At 40.6% G+C, this 21,231-nt stretch overlaps 1 protein-coding gene across 1 annotated transcript; it reads left to right on the plus strand.

Annotated features, from left to right (window-relative positions):
* Positions 1 to 1,941: 1,941 nt before the first annotated feature.
* Positions 1,942 to 20,814, plus strand: LOC308367813 (cytosolic carboxypeptidase 2-like; the record flags this gene model as incomplete). Its single annotated transcript, XM_080841802.1, has 17 exons — positions 1,942 to 2,122; positions 5,345 to 5,527; positions 5,682 to 5,786; positions 5,967 to 6,114; positions 7,079 to 7,867; positions 8,092 to 8,245; positions 9,887 to 9,908; positions 12,242 to 12,342; positions 13,341 to 13,441; positions 13,931 to 13,991; positions 14,087 to 14,179; positions 15,246 to 15,296; positions 15,486 to 15,560; positions 17,330 to 17,383; positions 17,496 to 17,571; positions 17,971 to 18,050; positions 20,770 to 20,814. 17 exons carry the CDS (start codon positions 1,942 to 1,944, stop codon positions 20,812 to 20,814), a joined length of 2,319 nt encoding a protein of 772 aa, XP_080697928.1.
* Positions 20,815 to 21,231: the final 417 nt, after the last annotated feature.

A 21,231-nucleotide genomic window follows, 5' to 3' on the forward strand; every position in this document is an offset into this window, starting at 1 on the left:
AACACATTAAGACTGGTGTTAACATTGACAACATTATATATATATATATGTATATATATATATATACAGCCGCGGAAAAAATTAAGAGACCACTTCAAAATTATCAGTTTCTCTGGTTTTACTATGTATTGGTATGTGTTAAAGTAAAATGTACATTTTTGTTTTATTCTATAACCTACTGGCAACATTCCTACCAAATTTCAAATAAAAATATTGTCATTTAGATCATTTATTTGCAGAAAAATGACAATTGGTCAAAATAGCAAAAAATGCAGTGTCTTCAGATCTCGAATAATGCAAAGAAAACAAGCTCATATTCATTTTTAAACTACACAATACTAATGCTTTAACTTAGGAAGAGTTCAGAAATCAATATTTGGTGGAATAACCTTGATTTAAAATCACAACTTTCAGGTGTCTTGGCATGCTCTCCACCAGTCTTTCACATTGCCGTTGGGTGACTTTATGCTACTCCTGGCGCAAGAATTCAAGCAGCTCGGCTTCTTTTCATGGCTTGTGACCATCTATCTTCCTCTTGATCACATTTCAGAGTTTTTTTTATGGGATTCAGGTCTCGAAATTGGGCTGGCCATGACAGGGTCCTGATCTGGTGATACTCCATCCACACCTTTACTGGCCTGGCTGTGTGGCATGGAGCATTGCCCTGCTGGAAAAAACACTTCTCAGAGTTGGGGAACATTGTCAGAGCAAAAGGAAGCAAGTTTTTCTTCCGGGACAACGTTGTACTTTGCCTGGCTGAGGTTTGTAAAAGACCATAAAGATTGAACCAAAGCGGACTGGAGGGTCTCCTAGTTCATCTTCTCTGATGAGTCCAATTTCACAGTAGGTGCAAGACTCTGTGGCTTGTAGGCCTCTCCAGGTCTCCGTCTAACCATCAGACGACCATGTGTTGGGCAAAGCTGAAAATTGGACTCATCAGAGAAGACGAACTAGGAGACCCTCCAGTCCGCTTTGGTTCAATCCTTATGGTCTTTTACAAACCTCAGCCAGGCAAAGTACAACGTTGTCCCGGAAGAAAAACTTGCTTCCTTTTGCTCTGACAATGTTCCCCAACTCTGAGAAGTGTTTTTTCCAGCAGGGCAATGCTCCATGCCACACAGCCAGGCCAGTAAAGGTGTGGATGGAGTATCACCAGATCAGGACCCTGTCATGGCCAGCCCAATTTCGAGACCTGAATCCCATAAAAAACCTCTGAAATGTGATCAAGAGGAAGATGGATGGTCACAAGCCATGAAAAGAAGCCGAGCTGCTTGAATTCTTGCGCCAGGAGTAGCATAAAGTCACCCAACGGCAATGTGAAAGACTGGTGGAGAGCATGCCAAGACACCTGAAAGTTGTGATTTTAAATCAAGGTTATTCCACCAAATATTGATTTCTGAACTCTTCCTAAGTTAAAGCATTAGTATTGTGTAGTTTTAAAATGAATATGAGCTTGTTTTCTTTGCATTATTCGAGATCTGAAGACACTGCATCTTTTTTGCTATTTTGACCAATTGTCATTTTTCTGCAAATAAATGATCTAAATGACAATATTTTTATTTGAAATTTGGTAGGAATGTTGCCAGTAGGTTATAGAATAAAACAAAAATGTACATTTTACTTTAACACATACCAATAAATAGTAAAACCAGAGAAACTGATAATTTTGAAGTGGTCTCTTAATTTTTTCCGCGGCTGTATATATATATGGTAGAGAGAGAGAGAGCGAGAGAGAGAAAATCTGCATTGTATGGGTTGAAAATGGCTAAACACGCCATCTACAGTTTAAAATCATCCTGAAGGCTGATATAAGTCAACTGTCACCTTTGATGCTGTAACATTCCCATATGCCTGGGTTTTAATCCAACCTTACTCAGCTACAGTAACGTCTGGTAATTCTTAGAGACTGAGGAGGATTCACATGAAAAATGCACTTTCTACATGCACTTTTCAGGCAGAGCAAAAGATGAAGACAAGATGAAGTGTGAAAATGATGTCAATTGCCACAGTTCTGTTAGTTCCTCAACATCGGAAGAGGAGGATGAGTTTGAGGACGAAGATGAGGCAATTCAAGAACAGGCAGAAGAATACAAAGAGCCAGGGGATGTGAACAAGTATGAAGGTAATGCCCTGTACACCCTTATATGGGAGGATATCTTCATGGAAAATAAATATCTTTCCTGAAGTCAAGCTAAACTACCACTGCCATCCCAGATAAAAGGAAGACTGTGTCAGACGTTTGCTCTAAAATAACATCAGGGGGCAGATCTGTCCAATATCCATCCATAGTTCAAATATGGTATGGAGCCGCAAAACTCAACTCTTGGTCCTGTTCAGCAATTTAATACTTTTTTGATTACATTTTTTAGTGACAATGACCAAACTATTATTATTATGTTTTTTTAAACTTTTTGTATACAGTTGTGCTATTTTGTTGGCCTTTTAAAGAGTAGAATAAATTATGCTGATGACAACAATGTGTAAACCGATTTTGTAACACTTGATTGTTTTTTCTGGCCCTAGTGCAGGATATTCACCCATAACTCACTCATGTCTCACACGCACATTCCATTTTTAGCTCTTACACTTGAATCCTGCTGCTTCAACAATAATGTTGAATTTCAGGGTGTTTGATCATATAAAAAAAGATCAAGATACACCATGAATATGATAGTCACACTTTATGAATTAACTAGATGTGCCTACGACCTAGGAAATTAAAACCAGGGGCGGACTGGCCATCGGGAATACCGGGGAAATACCTGGTGGGCCGATGGCCCAAAACACCGGCCCACCATCATCATCAACTGGCACACCACCATCAGGCCCACTACCAGCGTATAATGGTGCAAACTACTTTTCGCCTTTGAAGACAACACAAATCCACTTTTCTCTGGGAATCGTAATTTTACAGAAGCACTGACTGAACTTTATACTCCTACCTGCCATTTGTCTTCACACTTATGGTGACTATTTTTCGATTTTTTTTTTTGCAAGTAACTTCTAAAATGTGTTTTACGGACTTCGGAAGTTCAACGTCAGAAAATATCTCCACGTTATTAATGGACACCTGAAAATTGGTTCTTACACAGCCGAAGTATTCTCAGCGCTGCCGATTGAGGTAGAGGATTCATACATTTGGATTTGCATACATACACGCAACACACCCCGCTAGGGCACGCAACCGTAGTGACGTGTGCAGTCAGCCCTTCTAACAGGGATGAGGCACAGCTCGCCGCTGCCTCTGTCAATCTCTTCCGTCAGTCTAATTTTTGTTTTAGGTGTTATTAAATGTCAATTACTCTAGCCTACATTTTATTTGGAAAACCACCAAATGGTGACAGTGATAAGGTAAGATGTGGCGTTGACCTTGCCAAATGTAAGCTTGCTATTCACAGATGAGGTAACGTTCCCTACACCTAGCCTAGCTAACGGTATGTCTTATATTGAGACCGTCTGGTAAAATAAGCAAGCTGGTGCTGTTGTCAACATCGAGATTATCTATTTTAACATGTTAGCCGTAGTCACTTGCTTACAATCAATGAGCAAGCTATCCATGGTGGTAGTTGTAAATAGGGCAATTTTATAATTTCTATTAACTAGTGTCAAATAAGTTAACCAGCTAGTTTGTTATGCTAAAATCACTGTGTTACACACAACACTTACATTATAAACAATGTTAATATGTTATCTAGATTGTTAATATGTTATCTAGAGGTGTTGACTTGGCCAAGTAGCCTATAGCTTGCGTTTCACAACACTTACATTATAAACAATGTTAATATGTTATCTAGATTGATGATTTTGCTGCTGGAATAAAAAATGGATAACAAATAAATGAAGGGACATTTATAATAAACAAAAAATTGCGATTAATTGTGTTTAAATATCTATTGTTTGACAGCACTAATTTCAAGTATATTTATCTAATACGCTTTGAGTGTTCTAACCAGAAGGCTTTGTAGTTAAACGTATAACCATCTGATCTGATAACCATCTGATCTGATCTGATACTATTCATCTAGCAAACTATACCTACCTTGGAGTGTTACAATAGCCAGTATCATTTTATTCCATGTGTCCATCCAGGCAAATTGGTGGATCCAAATGTTATTAAAAAACAAGCATATATGATGTAATTTCTTTGTAATCATCCAAAATAAGGTTAAGTGGGTATTTTTCCCAGGAGGCCACTGACTGGTCGATACGTGTGATCCATTGAGTGGGCAATGCGGCGTGTACTGAGTGGGCAGCGCGCCGTGTACTTAGTGGGCCGTGCACCGTGTATTGAGTGGGCCGGTCTGACAGGAACTCCCGGGCCACTTTTTCCCCCCAGTCCGCCCCTGATTAAAACCATATGGAAAAAAATATTTAAAAATGTGTATTTATATAGGTCTTATTTAATCCTGTTAAGGCACAGCAAATGTTTTTAAGTGTTTATTGAACCTTTTAAAAAAAACAAAGAGACTATTGCTACGGAATCCTTTAATTTGTCACCCAGCTGTACATGACACAGGAAAGCATAGACATTGAAGAAGTCCTCCTATGTCTGTCGCTGCCAAATGTGAGTCCCTGCCTGATGTGAGTCCGCATGCGCAAACACAAACGGTTCACGGATAATGTGGGTTTATTTACTGGTATATTTAATTGTGTTGTAAACGGTGACCAGCTCACCAGCTCACCAGCTCACCAAGGCTCACCATCAACATATGGGGCTGGTTTTAACTCATAATACCGTTACATTTAATGTTATATTTAATTGTGTTGTAAACGGTTAACAGCATAAGGCGCAACGTCAACATATGGGGCTATGTTGTATTACTGTTACTAGTAATGAATGCACTGCTTAACTAATAATTCAATAAACTTGAAGCGTAACATCATAAACCTTGGTGGATTTCAAACGTAAACAAATGCGCTTGTCACCGTTAACAACACAATGAAATATACCAGTAAATAAACCCACATTATGCGTGAACCGTTTGTGTTTGCGCATGCGGACTCACATCAGGCAGGGACTCACATTTGGCAGCGACAATGTCTATGCAGGACAGAGACAAACCCTTGTCACTGGTCACTTATGGGCAATCCTGGCTTGGGGTTACCAGGGTACAGAACTTAAATAAATAGCTACACCAGTGTTTCTCAACTTTTGGGTCTCGGGATCATTCTGAATAGGGTGTTGGATACTGGAGCTTCACTGGAGGTCCAATTCAATTCATTTCAGTTCAATTTTAAAAATATAGCGGCAAAACAGTCAAATTGTCTCTAGGCGCAGTTTACAGAGCCAAGGGCCTGAACCTAAACACATATAAATTTGAGTGACATTTATCATCTGTTACAGATGCCACTGGTGCCGCACAGTTGCCAAAAACCACACAGGTCGTTTTTGAGATCCAATCTGGGCGGCCTGTGCCTCGTCTCTGTGAGCCACGTCACCTCTATGGTGTCTCTGGACACGTGTCGCAGACCCACTCTCGCTGGCCAAAGGAATGTGTGGTCATACAAGAAGAAATTCATCATATTGGTGAGAGAACTCAAATGTCTCATAATGTCAGATATCTATAAATATATAAATGTCTTCCTTTTACTTACAGATAGAAGACATGCAGTGTTCTGTTTAAGTCATAATAAGAATATACAAACAAAATGTGGACCCATAAAAAGGTTTTATTTCACAGAATGGACACCTCCTTCTCCTGAGCCTTTTTGTATCCCAAAACCTGATGAATATCCCCTGTACCAGAATGTGGAGGGGGGCACTCTTGTTTATGATGCACAAGCAGGTCATTGCATAATTTACATTATAAAGTCTTTTATAGCTTATGAAAAATATAATTTTATTATATAGTAATACATTCTTAAGTAACCACTAGGGCTGCACAATAAAGCTGTGTTCAGCAGTTTTCATGCAGAAAATGTTTGCCTATATTCCTATAGATGTTTTTATGTATGATCCTTTACAGGTAAGGAGTACTACTTTTCAGGCTCTCGTGCAGGGGGAAACCGTTCACCTCTTTCACAAGCCTGTATATCGCTCCCTGGACCTGATGACACCACACTTCTTTTTGAGGGACGCTTTGAAAGTGGCAACTTGATGTCTGCACACAGAATGTGAGTTGGTTTTTAATCTGAATGAAAATATAGCAATTGATCGTTTTTTTTTTTTTATTCTGTTAAGGTGAACATTGTTCTGATTCAAGAAACATTTGCTGATTAAAGCGAAACATGCTTGCAGATGTTTTTGGTTGTATAGTTAATGGCAACCAACAAGTTTGGAAGAGGTGGGCCTCAAAATAATTCTTGAAAATACCAAGGCTTTTGCTAGAACAAACAGAATTGGGTACTGCCATCAAGATACCATTGATTGTGCTCTCTTGCTTCTGGGAGAGGGCAGACATCTGTAAGAAACTGAATTAAATTGAATTAAATGAAGTAGGTGGCGATCCTGTGGCTGCCCTGTAGGCAAGAGTGAAAGATTGAAAAGCATTTCTAGGAGGGTAGTCAGCAGAGGGGTGATGAATCTGATCAGAGACCTTACGTACTGCTGCATTCTAGATCATCCCCACTCAAAGACCCAGGCCTGCTAGGAGGAGATTTGGAATAGTCTTGTCTAGAAATGATCAGGGCCTGCACAAGGACTTGTGTAGCATATTGGGTGAGATAGGCTCTGATCTTTCAAAAATTATAGAGTAAGGCCACAAGACCTTTAGACAGAAGAAAAGCATGCTCAGAGAAACTAAGTTTCCATTTTAGTGGGTCCAATTTATCCAGCACTAACAGTTTATTATTATAATTTGCAAATACACTTTTTATGAAGGAGGTAAATTGCTTCTGTTTGGTCTACATTGGGTTGTCACTGTATGCCTCAAAATCAGTTATCCTTGGAGAATACTCTTATACCAAAAGAATATTGTATACGAACATGGCCCTCAAATGTAAAAAGCCTATTCTGGTGATAAATGTAGTGTGTCTAGTAGTCTAGTATAAATTATAATATGGTACCCCAGAAAATATTCTACACAACCATGAACAGTTTGCATGGATGATTAATCATTGTGTTCCCTTTTCATTTCAGTGGGCAGTTTGACTATGAGCTCATGCTCAGGACTGACCTCTACACCAAAAAGCACACCCAGTGGTTTTACTTCAGAGTGAGGAACATGCGGGCAGGCATACCTTACCGCTTCACCATCACCAACCTGCTGAAGTCCACCAGTCTTTATGAGAAGGGTCAGAAACCCCTGCTGTACTCGGAGGAGAAAGCCAGAGCTTCTGGTGTGGGTTGGCACCGTGTGGGTCATGATGTGTCCTACTATCGTAACGGGCGCTTCCACTTAGACCTGCCCTGTTTCTCCCTCTCTTGGAGCTTCTGCTTCCCCTATGACCAAGACACCTGCTACCTGGCACACTGCTACCCCTACACTTACACCAAACTGTGGGAACACCTCTCAGAGATAGAGCGCAACCCCAGGCTCTCCTCTTTCTGCAAAATCCGGACACTCTGTCGTTCACTGGCAGGTAACTTGGTGCCAGTGCTGACAGTGACCAGTCCCTCACGCAAGCGTGGTGAATGGGAGGAAGCACATAAGCCAGCCATAGTGGTAACGGGACGCGTCCATCCTGGTGAGACCAACAGCTCCTGGGTCATGAAAGGTATCATGGACTTCCTATTGAGTGACACACCTGATGCAAAACTGCTCCGAGACGCTTTCATCTTCAAGCTGGTCCCTATGCTGAACCCGGATGGTGTGATCGTAGGAAACTACCGCTGCTCTCTTAGTGGCCGTGACCTTAACCGCAGCTACCGCTCCGATCTGAAGACTTCTTTTCCCACTGTACATGCGATGCGGACTATGGTCCATAGGTAAACATGTTGAGACTGTTCCTTTCTGTATACACACTGGTCTGTCATAATACATGTTCTTTTGGAAGGCCAGCATTAACATGTTTAGGAGTATTCAATGTGAACATATAAGTGACTATTAAAACAAAGCTTGGTGCTTGAGCACCCCATTGTACCAGAGAAATGCCAAAGTATTTGTTAACACTCATGACATCATCAAACTACATGCCTGAGATCTCTCTTAGGTTGTGTGAGGAGCGTGAGGTGCGGCTGTACTGTGATCTCCATGGACACAGCCGTAAACAGAATGTCTTCACCTATGGCTGTGCAAGGGCAGCTGACCAACAGCTGCATGAGCGAGTCTTTCCCTTTATGCTGAGTAAGAATTGTCCTGACATGGTAAGCAGTTACAATGAACCATATGAGCCATTTACTACTGAATGATGTCCATTTAAGATAATGAAGGAACTCCTATATTTATTTGCATGCATTAATGGAGAGTACTTATAATTATCTCAGCATGATTATTCTTTTGTGACAGCTAAATTACCTATATTTCATACAAGTATATAGTTCTTAAAGCATATGGTTCTTGTTTACACAATCTGTTCAAAAAGCAATCGAGCTGTGATGTAAAAAAGTATCTGAGCATTCAAGTCGTTGAATCATACAAAACTTGGGATCATACAAAACCCCCACCCTGTCAAGCCAAACTGCTTGTTTTCTTGGAAATATCCTGACTTGTTAAAACAGCTGTGCTGTACTATAACTTCCATAGCAGATAACAGGGCTCAGGAGAGCAAGCTTTTAACTTGTTAATTCAGAAGGGTATTTTGGACAATTTCCGCCTATATTGCACTGTTTCATTTAAAACTTGAATATCTATGGTTCTACACATTGCAGAATAACCATTTATGGCTTAAATTAAAGAACACACTTGGCCCATCAACTTCAAACAGTTAAAGTGTTTTATTATGTAATTTTAGTTTACATGTCAGAGCAACCAAACTAAAATATTTGTCAGAAAAACATAAAAACGCCTACTGTTTTTTATATGTTACAGTGTAGAAATGGGTTTGGAATGTCATGGGAAACAAATATTTACATTTCCTGATGCAACAACATGTTGACAGTGTGTGAAAAAAAATTGAAGCAGATAGACAAAAGTTAACAAATGTTACACATCAGTTTCCATATGGTGTCTTTAGACGTCTCCAAGTGTCTCTCAACCTCTCCAACATCACCAAATATACCAAATACAAAAGCAAGTACTTTTCAATGAATATCAAGCAGTCATACTGTTTTCTTGCATTGTGTACTACAACAAACCATTCTGATCTCATTTCAGTGTAATATTTTGTAATTTATTGTGAAAACACATATGGTGGTCTCCAAAACATACCCAAAAACCTATCCAAAGTGTGTGGAGATGGTTTTGGGGGGTGAAGGTGGTGTGTGGACGTGGTTTGGGGGGTGTGTAGATGCTGTGGAGGGGGTGTAGAGGTGGTTTGGGGGGTGTGGAGATGGTGTAGATGCTGTGGAGGGGGTGGAGATGGTGTAGAGGGTTGTGGAGATGTGTAGGTGATGTGTGTAGGTGGTTATGGGGGTGGTGGAGAGGTTGGAGATGGTGTAGAGGGTTGTGGAGGTTGTTTTGGGAGGTGTGGAGATGGTGTTGATGCTGTGGAGGGGGTTGGAGATGGTGTAGAGGGTTGTGGAGATGGTTTGGGGGGTGGTGGAGATGGTGTAGATGCTGTGGAGGGGGTGGAGATGGGTAGGTGGTGTGTGGAGGTGGATTGGGGGGTGGTGGAGAGGTTGTAGATGGTGTAGAGGGGAGATGGAGATGGTGTAGATGCTGTGGAGGGGGTGGAGATGGTTTGGGGGGTGATGGAGATGCTGTGGAGGGGGTGGAGATGGGTAGGTGGTGTGTGGAGTCGGTTTGGGGGGTGGTGGAGAGGTTGGAGATGGTGTAGAGGGTTGTGGAGATGGTTTGGGGGGTGGTGGAGATGGTGAAAATGGCCCTTGTCTTCCTTGGTGCTGAAGGAGGGCTTGAAGGACCTGGCAGGTCAGAAGAGCTGAGGGGTGCTGGCGGAGGGGAGCTGACAGATTTATTTCCCGCAGGGTCATCTCTGGAAAAAATAAACCAATTGGCAAATGTTACACAAACAACCGTGCAAACAAAAATACTGAGCAAGCATAACTGTAAAATATAATTGTAAAATAACAAATCACAATATGCAACTCAAAATAAGAAACATGCAGACATAGAGAGTTTCCAACAGGAGAATAACAATATTCAGTTATATTAGTATATCAGCATTTATATTCTCACACAAGAAATACTATGTAAACAGCAAACAGATTAGTACAGGAAAACATCTACGTGTGAGGAAGACTGCATCCTGGCTGGATAGCCAGCTAGCATGCTTGCTAAAATTCTTGCTAGCTTATTAGACAGACTATGAATATATAATAACTTCTCAAATATCATGATTGATAATCAAACTCAAACAGCATATGGTACATATTAAAATATAGATAGCTGGATACTTTATTAATCCCGAGGGAAATTTAGGAAAAATACAGTTTGACCAAGTGAAAAAACATTGCATCGTAGAAGCATCCACATGGCTGGTTAGCCAGCTTGCTAAAATTCTTCCTAGCTTATTCGGCAGACTATGAATATATAACAACTTATCAAATATCATGATTGATAATCGAACTCAAACAGCATATGGTACATATTAAAATAAAGATAGCTGGATACTTTATTAATTCTGAGGGAAATTTAGGAAAAATACTGTTTGACCAAGTGAAAAGGCACTGCATCGTGGCTGCATCCACATTGCTGTTTACCTAGCTAGCATGCATGCTAAAATTCTTGCTAGCCAGAATATGAATATAAACTCTTATCAAATATCATGATTGATATTCGACCTCAAACATCATATGGTACATATTAAAATATAAAATATAGATAGCTGGATACTTCATTAATCCCGAGGGAAATTTAGGAAATATGTACATCTTGACCAAGTGAAAAAGCACTGGTGCTGAACAGTATGCATAGCCTAAACCTACACGTATCTGACGTTAGCAGATTAGCAGGAGGCTTGGTTGCATTCTTGCTTTTTAGCAAGATAATACTTGGTAATAATATTGGGGAAACATACCGAAATACATGCTAATAGTATAAGTATAATACACAGCCATAAATGCAGAAATGTACTTACATGTCAAGGACAGGATCCAGTCTTTCATCCAAATTTATCTCCTCCTCAGAATCCAAGCTTGCACCATCTGAGCATTCATCCAAATCAAGGTATAAATCCTCGTCATCGCTGTTAAAAAACATCTCTAAGACTTGTTGCCGTGTATATCTCTCCATTTTTACAGATGGATTTAATAGTATAACAAACGAAAGACTCAAAACTCGTGCGTTATCAGATGGGACTGAAAAGCGCTGAGTTGCGCGCGTGACGCACGCTGAGATATATTGAGAGGTGGCAGTTACGCTCAATCCAATCAGGCCTCTGCATTATTCAAACACAGACAATATGCACATCGTTTTAAACCTGACAATGAGTACTATTGGTTGAAATAGGTGTCAATCAGTTTCCAACGAGTTGATACGAATAACAACCATTTTCGTGAAACCGGAAGTCGTGCATTAGCTCACCGATGATCGGTAGTAAACATGAAAATGAACGTAGAACAAGGAATAAAACTTTACTCTGGCCCAAAAAAACGACACAGTTTTGTAAAAGAGATATATGGCTTTGATTATAAAGGTATATTTAGGTAAAAAAAGACGTATCATAGCCTCAAGGAGTTCGAGAAGATTGAGATCATATTATATTGAAAATGACAATGCGTTTTGTGCTGTGATGTGAGTACATAAATAAACTACAATAATATCCTCAGTTAAACTATTCAGTGTCATAATTTAGTTGTTTGGATAGATAACGATTGTTTCATGGCAGAAAATACGACATTTTGGCAAAGATAGTATGTTTTAATGGACAATTAGTTTGACAAGACGTCAGGAGGGGGGGAAACTGCAGGGGGCACATCACGTTTTTCTGATTTTTTTTTTTCAATGAACTGTCGGACACAGGCATTTGATATTACGTGTGCTTGTGGCAGTATTAGTGCTTTCTCAGAAAAGACATCTGTTTATAGTGAAATGTTTTTTATTTTTGTGGCTACATACACTAATTAAATTGTTATCAGCTCCGGGGCGCCGCCGCTTCCACCAGGGGGCGCTTTTGTAATTGAAAACAAATATCATTCTCTTATTGCTGAACACAAAATGAATACATTTGTCAAATAAAAAGAGAACTTTCCCAGGTTGGTTTCTGCTAATTCAGAGGGTTTTTATTAAATTGTTTGGTGCAGGTCAACAGAAGGGAACCCATTTCAGCATGAAGGACCTTGAGAATTTGGGAGCTCACTTCTGTGATACACTGCTTGACTACTGCGATCCTGACAGGACCAAGGTATGTATGCCTGTATCTGTGTGTCTAACGAAACATGAGCATATACAGTTGTAACCTGTTCTTGTTGTTGCTATGCCTGCTTTAGCAGGGGAGCATGGCTTGTGCACAGACCGATGTCAATCATTTGTCATTCAGTCATATTGTGGAAGTAGATAAGAACATTATTTAACCCACTCTCTATCGCCAGATGCAATCAAATCAAAGCCTACAGGTGTGGGTGATGAATCTATTTTGAGCATGTCTCTCCCTGCCTCTGTGTAAACTCCTGCTCTATCCCCTGTGAGATGCTTCGGGATCCTGTCCACAAAACATTGAAAAGATGCTTTTTAGTTAGACTTAACCCTTCATAAATTATGATTAGAATCAATTACTATGGTTTTAACCAAAATTCCTGAAAAGAAAATGAAGAAAAGGTTGCAAAAATGCAAAGAAAAGCAATCAGGCTTTGTTCTAATGTTCATGAAGTGTAGACTGATGCCATATGTATTTGTAATAACTTAAGATGTTTTGTGTTTAAGCCTACTATTCTTCCTGTTGCAATTTAGAGCAAAGTGCTCTGAAATGTCTATTTATTAATGAATGAAGAAGTGTCAAATTTCTCCGATATCCTTCTGTTGCTTGCATTGTTTTGCCAGACAAGTCATTTCAGAGGTCTGGCTAAAAATAGGAGTTAATCCAAATGAATTTCTCATTACAAAATTGTGTGCGAATTTCATGCATTTACGAGTATTATCTGCACAATAGAAAACTGCATGGCCAAGTATCATTGGTTTTTATTGCAGGAGTATCTCCGATATTTGGTGCACACACATGCACAAATAATAGACACAGTTTGAATTTCTAAAATGAAAGCTGTTGACTGAGCAGCAGGCTGAAGCGTAGGTATTGTAACATCTTGTTAGGCAGGCCTGTGCCATGTTGTGATGTGAGTTGAATTGATCTGTCTTGTGTTGTTTGTGAGATTTAAGGAAACAGATCTTTGTGAAATTCTTTTTTAGTACAATATGTGTATAAGAGAGTTGCAGGATGCCCTCAGACAAGAAACCATCCTCACTCTTGCCTCTTCTCAAGCAGAAGCACCACACAGTGAAGACGGCAGGTGTGTTTTGCCATCTCTAAACGCCAATTTGTAGTCCAGACGACTATGTGTGTCGCTCAACAAAAATTGACGTCAGACACAACATTTGTGTCTGCTAGGGTGTCGCAGAGCTTGTCTTGTACATCAAAAAATTTGAATGAGTGCGGTCCTTGTCACACACTCTGATTGGATAACGACTCAAAGTTCTACGTTGTGGTGTGTTGCCGTGGTCATGGTGTGTGGCTGTGTTTTGCAATTAAATGTAACGTAAGAAGATTAAAACCATTTTGTCTTTGAGAAGGACTATAAAAGCCTACAGCGTCTGTTGACCATTTGTCGAGAGACACTTGTCGCCTGGACTATGAATTGCCCCTAAGGTTCTCCAAACGAATTAGCCTGTACAAATAATACCTGAATGCATTTGCTTTCCACATTGTGTTTTCTTGTGTTTCTATTATATTTAAGGGAAAAGACTTCTATAAAGATTCTATGTTTGTGCTTTTGTTTCAGCACCAGTGGATCTAACAGCTCTGACTCTGACGGGCCTCCAGCCCACCTGGAAGCATTACAGGTGCACCTCTCCACATTTACCACTCATTGCAAACATAGCCTAGGCACCTTCTGTAAAGATCCTTCTTTTTTATCTTCACTTTGACCTTTGCCTAGATGATGAATCGTAAAAGGTCAATCAGGTCCAAGAAGCTGAGAGACTCTTCTTGTCTAGTGAGGCAAAGAGAGGAAACCCCTGAAGAGAACAAGGTGATGACTTTAATGATATGATGATACACAGAACCTAGTTTGGATTAACCAAAACAGCACTTTCATTGAATTTTCAAAACCATAGGTCTTGTAGTGGGACATAATATGAACAAAGGTTTTGTAGTGGGACATAATATGAACAAAGGTTTTGTAGTGGGACATAATATGAACATAGGTCTTGTAGTGGGACATAATATGAACATAGGTTTTGTAGTGGGACATCATATGAACATAGGTTTTGTAGTGGGACATAATATGAACAAAGGTTTTGTAGTGGGACATCATATGAACATAGGTCTTGTAGTGGGACATAATATGAACATAGGTTTTGTAGTGGGACATAATATGAACAAAGGTTTTGTAGTGGGACATCATATGAACATAGGTTTTGTAGTGGGACATAATATGAACATAGGTTTTGTAGTGGGACATAATATGAACATAGGTTTTGTAGTGGGACATAATTGAAGAACAGCTACGTGGCGTCTGGGATACCCCATGACACCCTGATGAAAAGTCCAGCATATCTGAATTTTTTTTTATTTCCCTGCCTAGTTTGACAACTCCCATGTGTTCCTTTGTGTTGACCAATAGGATAGCAGAGTGCTCTCTGACATCCATATGTAAATTAGTGAAGACAAAGAGGGAACAGAGGAAAGATTTGTTAGGTTCTCTTTGAAGGAAAGTCATCCCAAACTGTCATCTGCGTGACACCCAGGAACGGGTCCACAATCTTTTTATCTTCATTTTCTTTCTCTTTTTTGGAACACACAAGACCGGCAGCATCACACATAGCACTTCTGTAGCCATGATTGACAATTTCTTGACCCTCCTCCCTAACGACACACAAAAACATGAATGATAATTGGTCGTGGTCAAACTTGTAGTGTTGCCAGTCCCCCGACCAAGGCACAGTAAGAATGTATGGCACTATGATAATCCGACATAGTGACCATCATGAAATACAAGAATATCATGTAGTCTGATCCCGGCATGAGGGGGCATTTTTGTTAGCTAGCATGCCAATTTTCAGATTTGTCTTAACAGCTCATCATTATTCCAACAGGATGGTGTTGTCAAAGAATCTCAAGGGGAGGGCGAATATACCTTAAAGCCTGTGAGTTATTCCTCATAACAGCATACTTCATACAGGTCACAATTCAGAATCGCTACAGTTAGCATTATAACATGCTCCTCTTCTTTTGTGAAGATGGAAAGCTTGTCAAAAAAATAGGTGCCGGAAAACTGATGGGAGGTGATTAACGTGTCATTTTTGTGTTTGTGTGTGTGTGCATGTGCATGACAGCTACGAGTTCCTCGGCATATGCTCCGGAGAGGAAAACAGGATGCTCCACGGGAGCCCACTGATGCCAACACAAAGGTGTCGACCAGCTTACGTACTTGACCACAGCTGCAAAAAAGTGACAGTATGACCACAAAACCATTGTAGTAATTCCTTTAGTTATAAACAGGAAAATAAGCAAAGTACCATCACTTCGTAAGCATTTCACTGTGGAGGTCAAGTGGGCACCTTCCTTCACCAGTGTTTTGTTGAATTAGGCCAACAACACCTCCAGGAGGCTCAACAATGGTGTCTGACGTCCCAGACCCACCCCCTCCATACACACATACACCTCATGATACACCCCAAGCATTACTGAGAGACTTCCCCACAACAACCATGACCGAATGCAAGTCCAACCGAGTTCCTCAGCTATACTTAGGCCAATTTGCTGATGGCTGTAAGTGTGCTATATTCAGCCATACCTGTGCTCTTTAGCTTAAGGTGGCTCTAGGAATATCATCAGCTATATGCCTCGCTGATGTAGGCTCTAGATATGCCAAAACCCAGAAGATCTGGCTAAGTACTGTATGTCAAAGAATGCCAGCATGCAAGCTTCCAAAACATCTTGCAACAACAGGCTTACTCACATAAAGCTCTTTTGAGTGACTGTCCTCGAAAAACCAAAATCCAACAAAAGTGATGTGGTTCATTTAGCTACAAAGTTGGTCTGGTGTGTGCTTGCCAACCCCGTTCCTGCAAGCAGTTCTGTATACTTTAACTTCTTCCTTTGAAAGGCTTCCTCAATCATATCTTCAAAGAGAATCGTTAACTTCAGAAAGTAAACAAGGTGCTTAAACTCTGAATACAACACCATGTCTGGTCTCATAGCAGTCACAGCAATACATTGCGAAACTTGAAGTTGTCGTCTGACATCAGCCAACTATCACAGATTCCACGCTTTGCCCAATTTGCCAGTACTGCTTGTACGTGGTGTCAGCTTTTCTGCCCCTCTCACACAAAAGAAATTCTATTGTCCTTGTTATGAAGCGGCCAACACCTGTACATAACTACATTTCCATCGTCCTCCACCTACTGACAGGTTCTGCTGAGTTAGGATGACATCATCAGTGAAACCAGAAATTAGTATGATGTGGTTAACATCCCTAACCCACAACGCTCACCCAGTTGATCTTCCTCTTCTCAGCATCATGCCAGTTCATCCACTGCCCCTACTGTTCTTGAGAAGCCGCTGCTCCTCCAGTTTCCTCCTCTTGCTCGTCAACAAAGCTGGTTACCATTTGCCTTCTCTCTGGCAATGTAGCCTTACCCCATGCTTTCAAACTGTCACATAACCCAAACCCTGCTCTTCCACTCTGTCAAGTCGTACCCCTATGCTGTAATGCACCGTGTACATGTTGAACCGATTCCTCTTCTTCCCTGTGTTCACCATTGGAGCAGTGACTGCAGGAAATAAAGTAATCTACTGGCTTGTCTTAGCACCTCCTCAACCAAGCTGGTTATTGGGAACTCCAAAGTTCCTTTCCCATACAGTGCTACAGTGTTTAGACAGTGTGGCACCCCAAGCCATGTCCTTACTGCCTTATTCATGACTCTCTCAGGTTTCTCCACCTCTAAGGTGGCAAGATGCTCTTATCAATGGTATTGATAGCCTTAAACTATTCATTCTCTAAGCTCTGCAGTTTGTTCAATGTGAATTCTGTATTTGCCAAGGTAGACTGTTTTCACTCTTTTCTGAGGTATGTATTAATTTTTTGCACTTTCTAGAGTGTCTGGCATGTAGTGCCGTGAAGATTGTGAATATATTCATGCCATTCATGTGAGTCTGTTGTGTCTTCTCTCCTCAGATGTCTGTACTATATATGGTCTTTGATAAAGATAAGGGGTCACTGAAATCAAAGGTATTAAAAGCCTTGCACCTGAACTTCAATCTTTCATTTCACCCCAAATGTTTTCACCCCATTTAGTCAAACCAAACATAATGTTTGATGTTTTTGTCTGTATGCCTTTCAGTCAGACTACTTGCATCATCTGATGGCAGGCTACATTAGAAGCAGGATACAGCTGGGGCTGGAAAACAGTCTGAGTGGTGATTACTTTAACGCAAAATAACATTAAGCTTGTTTGTTTGTTTTGCAGCCTGTCCTTCCTTTTGTTCATTCATTTTTGTGTGTGTGTTTGCATGTGTGTGTGTCCGATGTGCGTGTGTGTGTGTGAGTATGAGTGTGTGTGTGTGTGTGTGCATGCGCATGTGTGTGTGGGTGTGTGGGTGTGTGTGCGCGTGTGTGTGTTTGCGTCCGCATGTGTGCGCGTGTGTGTGTGTGTGTGTGTGTGTGTGTGTGCGTGTTTGCGTCCCCGTGTGTTTGTGTGTGCGTGTGCATGTGTGTGTCTGTGTGTGTATGTGTGTGTGCGTGCGTGCGTGCGCACGTGTGTGTGTGTGTGTGTGTGTGTGTGTGTGTGTGTGTGTGCCAACATGTGTTTGTGACAGGTTTGGATTTAGGTCCGGTTCAAGTGTATGTCCAGCAGAAACGGAGTCAAACAAACCATTTGTCTGGCCTTGCCCACCTGGTAGGTGGAGACAAACGCAGTGGCCGGCTGTCACCAGTCCAGTGTGAGCATATCTTGTATTTATTTGAATATTGAATAGAATATTTGAGTATATAAACATCATGAATATTTGATATGAACACAGCAAGAATTGTAAAGGTGTAGCTATATTATTGAAAATTGACATGACTTGAACCCTGCATTATTGAGCCCAAGTGATAAGAGACACTCGACAAAAAAGAAATGGGTCTGGTGAGGGTGCATCACCTGTGGGCTTTTATTCCAAATCGCCGATGACACACTGGCTCAGAATAGAATGTGTGATTTTTATGGCAACTCAGCTATCTTGCTAGTTTACATTAGACTAGTTTCTGTCATATTGGCCAAAGAAGACGGGCAGAACAATCCTGGACGACACAGTTTTTTTCTTTAAAATTTTAATCCTAGCAATAAATGTAAATTATATCTCGATTTAAGTCAACATTGAATCAAATATGAAATTTACAGTTGGAAGTTACCGAGGATGCTACTACCCAGGTAGCCATATCTATGTAATCATAGCAAAACATTGAATCTCTTGTCATCCAATCAGAGTGGGCGACAATCTGTGGTGCGCACCCTTTCCAAAGATTTTTGTTCAAGCGACACTTCTCGACTGGACTATAAATTGGTTGTATGACTAACATCTCAATCAAACATTTAATGTCATAACCTGCTAGAAGAAGTTACAAGAGTCAGAGTCCTGTGATTGGGACAGTCTACAGTGTCCCACAGATCTGGTATATACCGTACCTGTAGAGGTAGCCAGTGGAAAGGGCTGAGGGGTGCAGGGTATTCATCATTGCTACTTCTAAGTGCTGGTCGCCGTTACGTTCGGGGGGGTGGGGGGAGAAGGCTGGAAAACCAGACATTTAGAAAGTATTCAGATCTCGTCACTTAATAAAATTTTGTTATGTTGCAGCCTTTTGCTTAAACCATTGAAATTCATCAATCTACATTCAATATCCCATAATGACAAAGTGGAAACAGAATTTTAGATTTTTTTGTATATTTATTATCAAGGAAAAAAATAAATATCACCTTGACATAATTCATGTGTTGTTATGTGTGCAGAATCAAATCAAATCAAATCAAACTTTATTTGTACGGCACATTTCATACACAAAGGTCACACAATGCGCCTCACAGTAGGAAAGAAAAAAAAAAGGGGGGGGGGGGGCTACAAATACCTGTAAAGAGACATAGATAGATAAATAAGTAAACGTTCCATACATGTAAAATAGATACATTTTACATGATAACAGGGCATCACATGACAACAGGGCATCACATAACGCATGGCAACAGGGCATCACATGACAACAGGGTATCACATTACGCATGTCAACAGGGCATCACATAACTCATGACAACAGGGTATCACATAACGCATGACAACAGGGCATCACATAACGCATGGCAACAGGGCATCACATGACAACAGGGTATCACATTACGCATGTCAACAGGGCAACACATAACTCATGACAACAGGGCATCACATAACGCATGACAACAAGGCACTACATGACAAAAAGGGCACCACAAGACAGCAGGGCACCACATGACAACAGGGCACCACATGACAGATGACAGCAGGGCAAGACATGACAACAGGGCGACACATGACCGATGACAACAGGGAGTCACAAGAAAGCAGGGCACCACATGACAGCAGGGCACCACGTGACAGCAATGCAGCACATGACAACATGACCCTAGGGAATCACATAACGCATGACAACATAAGTGTTAAAGAATTACATTTTACAGGTTACAAAACACTTTTAAAGAGACACAGATTTTGCCAGAGATAAATCATCAGCAAATGATGTACTAACAGCAAATGATGTACTAACAGCACTGGCACCTTAAAGGACTGCTCAGCACGGTTATACTCATACTAAAAGACAGCTGCTTGGGCTGGGGGTTACAAACACTTGTAAAGAGACACGGATTAGTAAATAAATAAATAAATGTTTCATGTTATGTTAAATTAATACATTTTACAGTGAGTGATAAGCCAGATCAAAGAGGTATGTCTTGAGTGTATGTTAAAATGTATCAACCGTTTCAGCCAAAGGCTGGGGCATAGAAGCTAAAAGCTGCTCTCCCATGTCTCTTAGTCCTGGCTTTTGGTACTATTATGAGATCTGTGCCGGAGGACCTCAGGGTTCTACTGGGTGTGTACCTTGAGAGCATGTCTGTTATATAGAATACACTCTTTAGTCTTGTAGCTACCAAAGCAGCATATGTGCTGCTTTATTTCATAGAATTCAAAGCCACTACTAAAGTCAGAGAACAATATCACACAATAGAGATAAAAGGAGTTGCTTTACCTTGCCCGTGCTTAGAATATCCACCATATTTGCACCTTCTAACGTAATATAATATGTCTCCATCCCTCTGTCGATTGTCAATAGACCCTTGTCATGATAGCAGGATTAACAGGTACAGCAGGGGTAGTGAGAGGGGAGATTGCCAACTAGTTAATCTGTCAAGGTTGGCATCTTTATGTTGGAAAGATATAAAATAGAAGATAAAATGGGTCACCAAATATACAACTGTTAACATGCCTGTGCGGCTCACCCAAGTAAAGTCTATTTGTGGAAACCCTGTGCAATAGGAACAGGTTAACCTGTGAACTGAGATGAGACTAATTGCTTTCTATATTTCCCCCTGTTTTATGTTCTCTGCACAGGGAGGGGGTCCAAGTCACACGCCGCACCCTCCACTCTACCTGTAATGACCAGCAGGTAGGATCATCACCTGTCATGCTGTTAGCTCTGTTGTGAAAAGATCTTCTGAACTATACAGAAAGTGTCTTGGTAAACACAGGAAATGTTTGACATATTGTTCATTGGCTTTGCAAGAAATGTATGGAGGCTTGCAGGTTAATAAGGACATTTGAGGCTATTGGAAATTACTTGACTTTTGCTCGCTCAGTTAATGAACAACACCCATTTCCAAGAAACTGTTCTCTACATTTGAACAACTAATCAGCTTTATATTTCTGCTAGATATTGCCAGCTGTATATTTATAAGATTAAGCTAACCTGTAGGCAGTTTGTGTTGGCTGCCATCTTTATTTCATAGAATTGTTTTTACCCAAGCGATGTCATATGTAAGGACATGCTTTGTAGTCCCTAATCAGTACTGCAGT

Source organism: Sprattus sprattus (assembly GCF_963457725.1).
Source record: "Sprattus sprattus genome assembly, chromosome: 7".
Taxonomy (NCBI): Eukaryota; Metazoa; Chordata; class Actinopteri; order Clupeiformes; family Clupeidae; genus Sprattus; species Sprattus sprattus.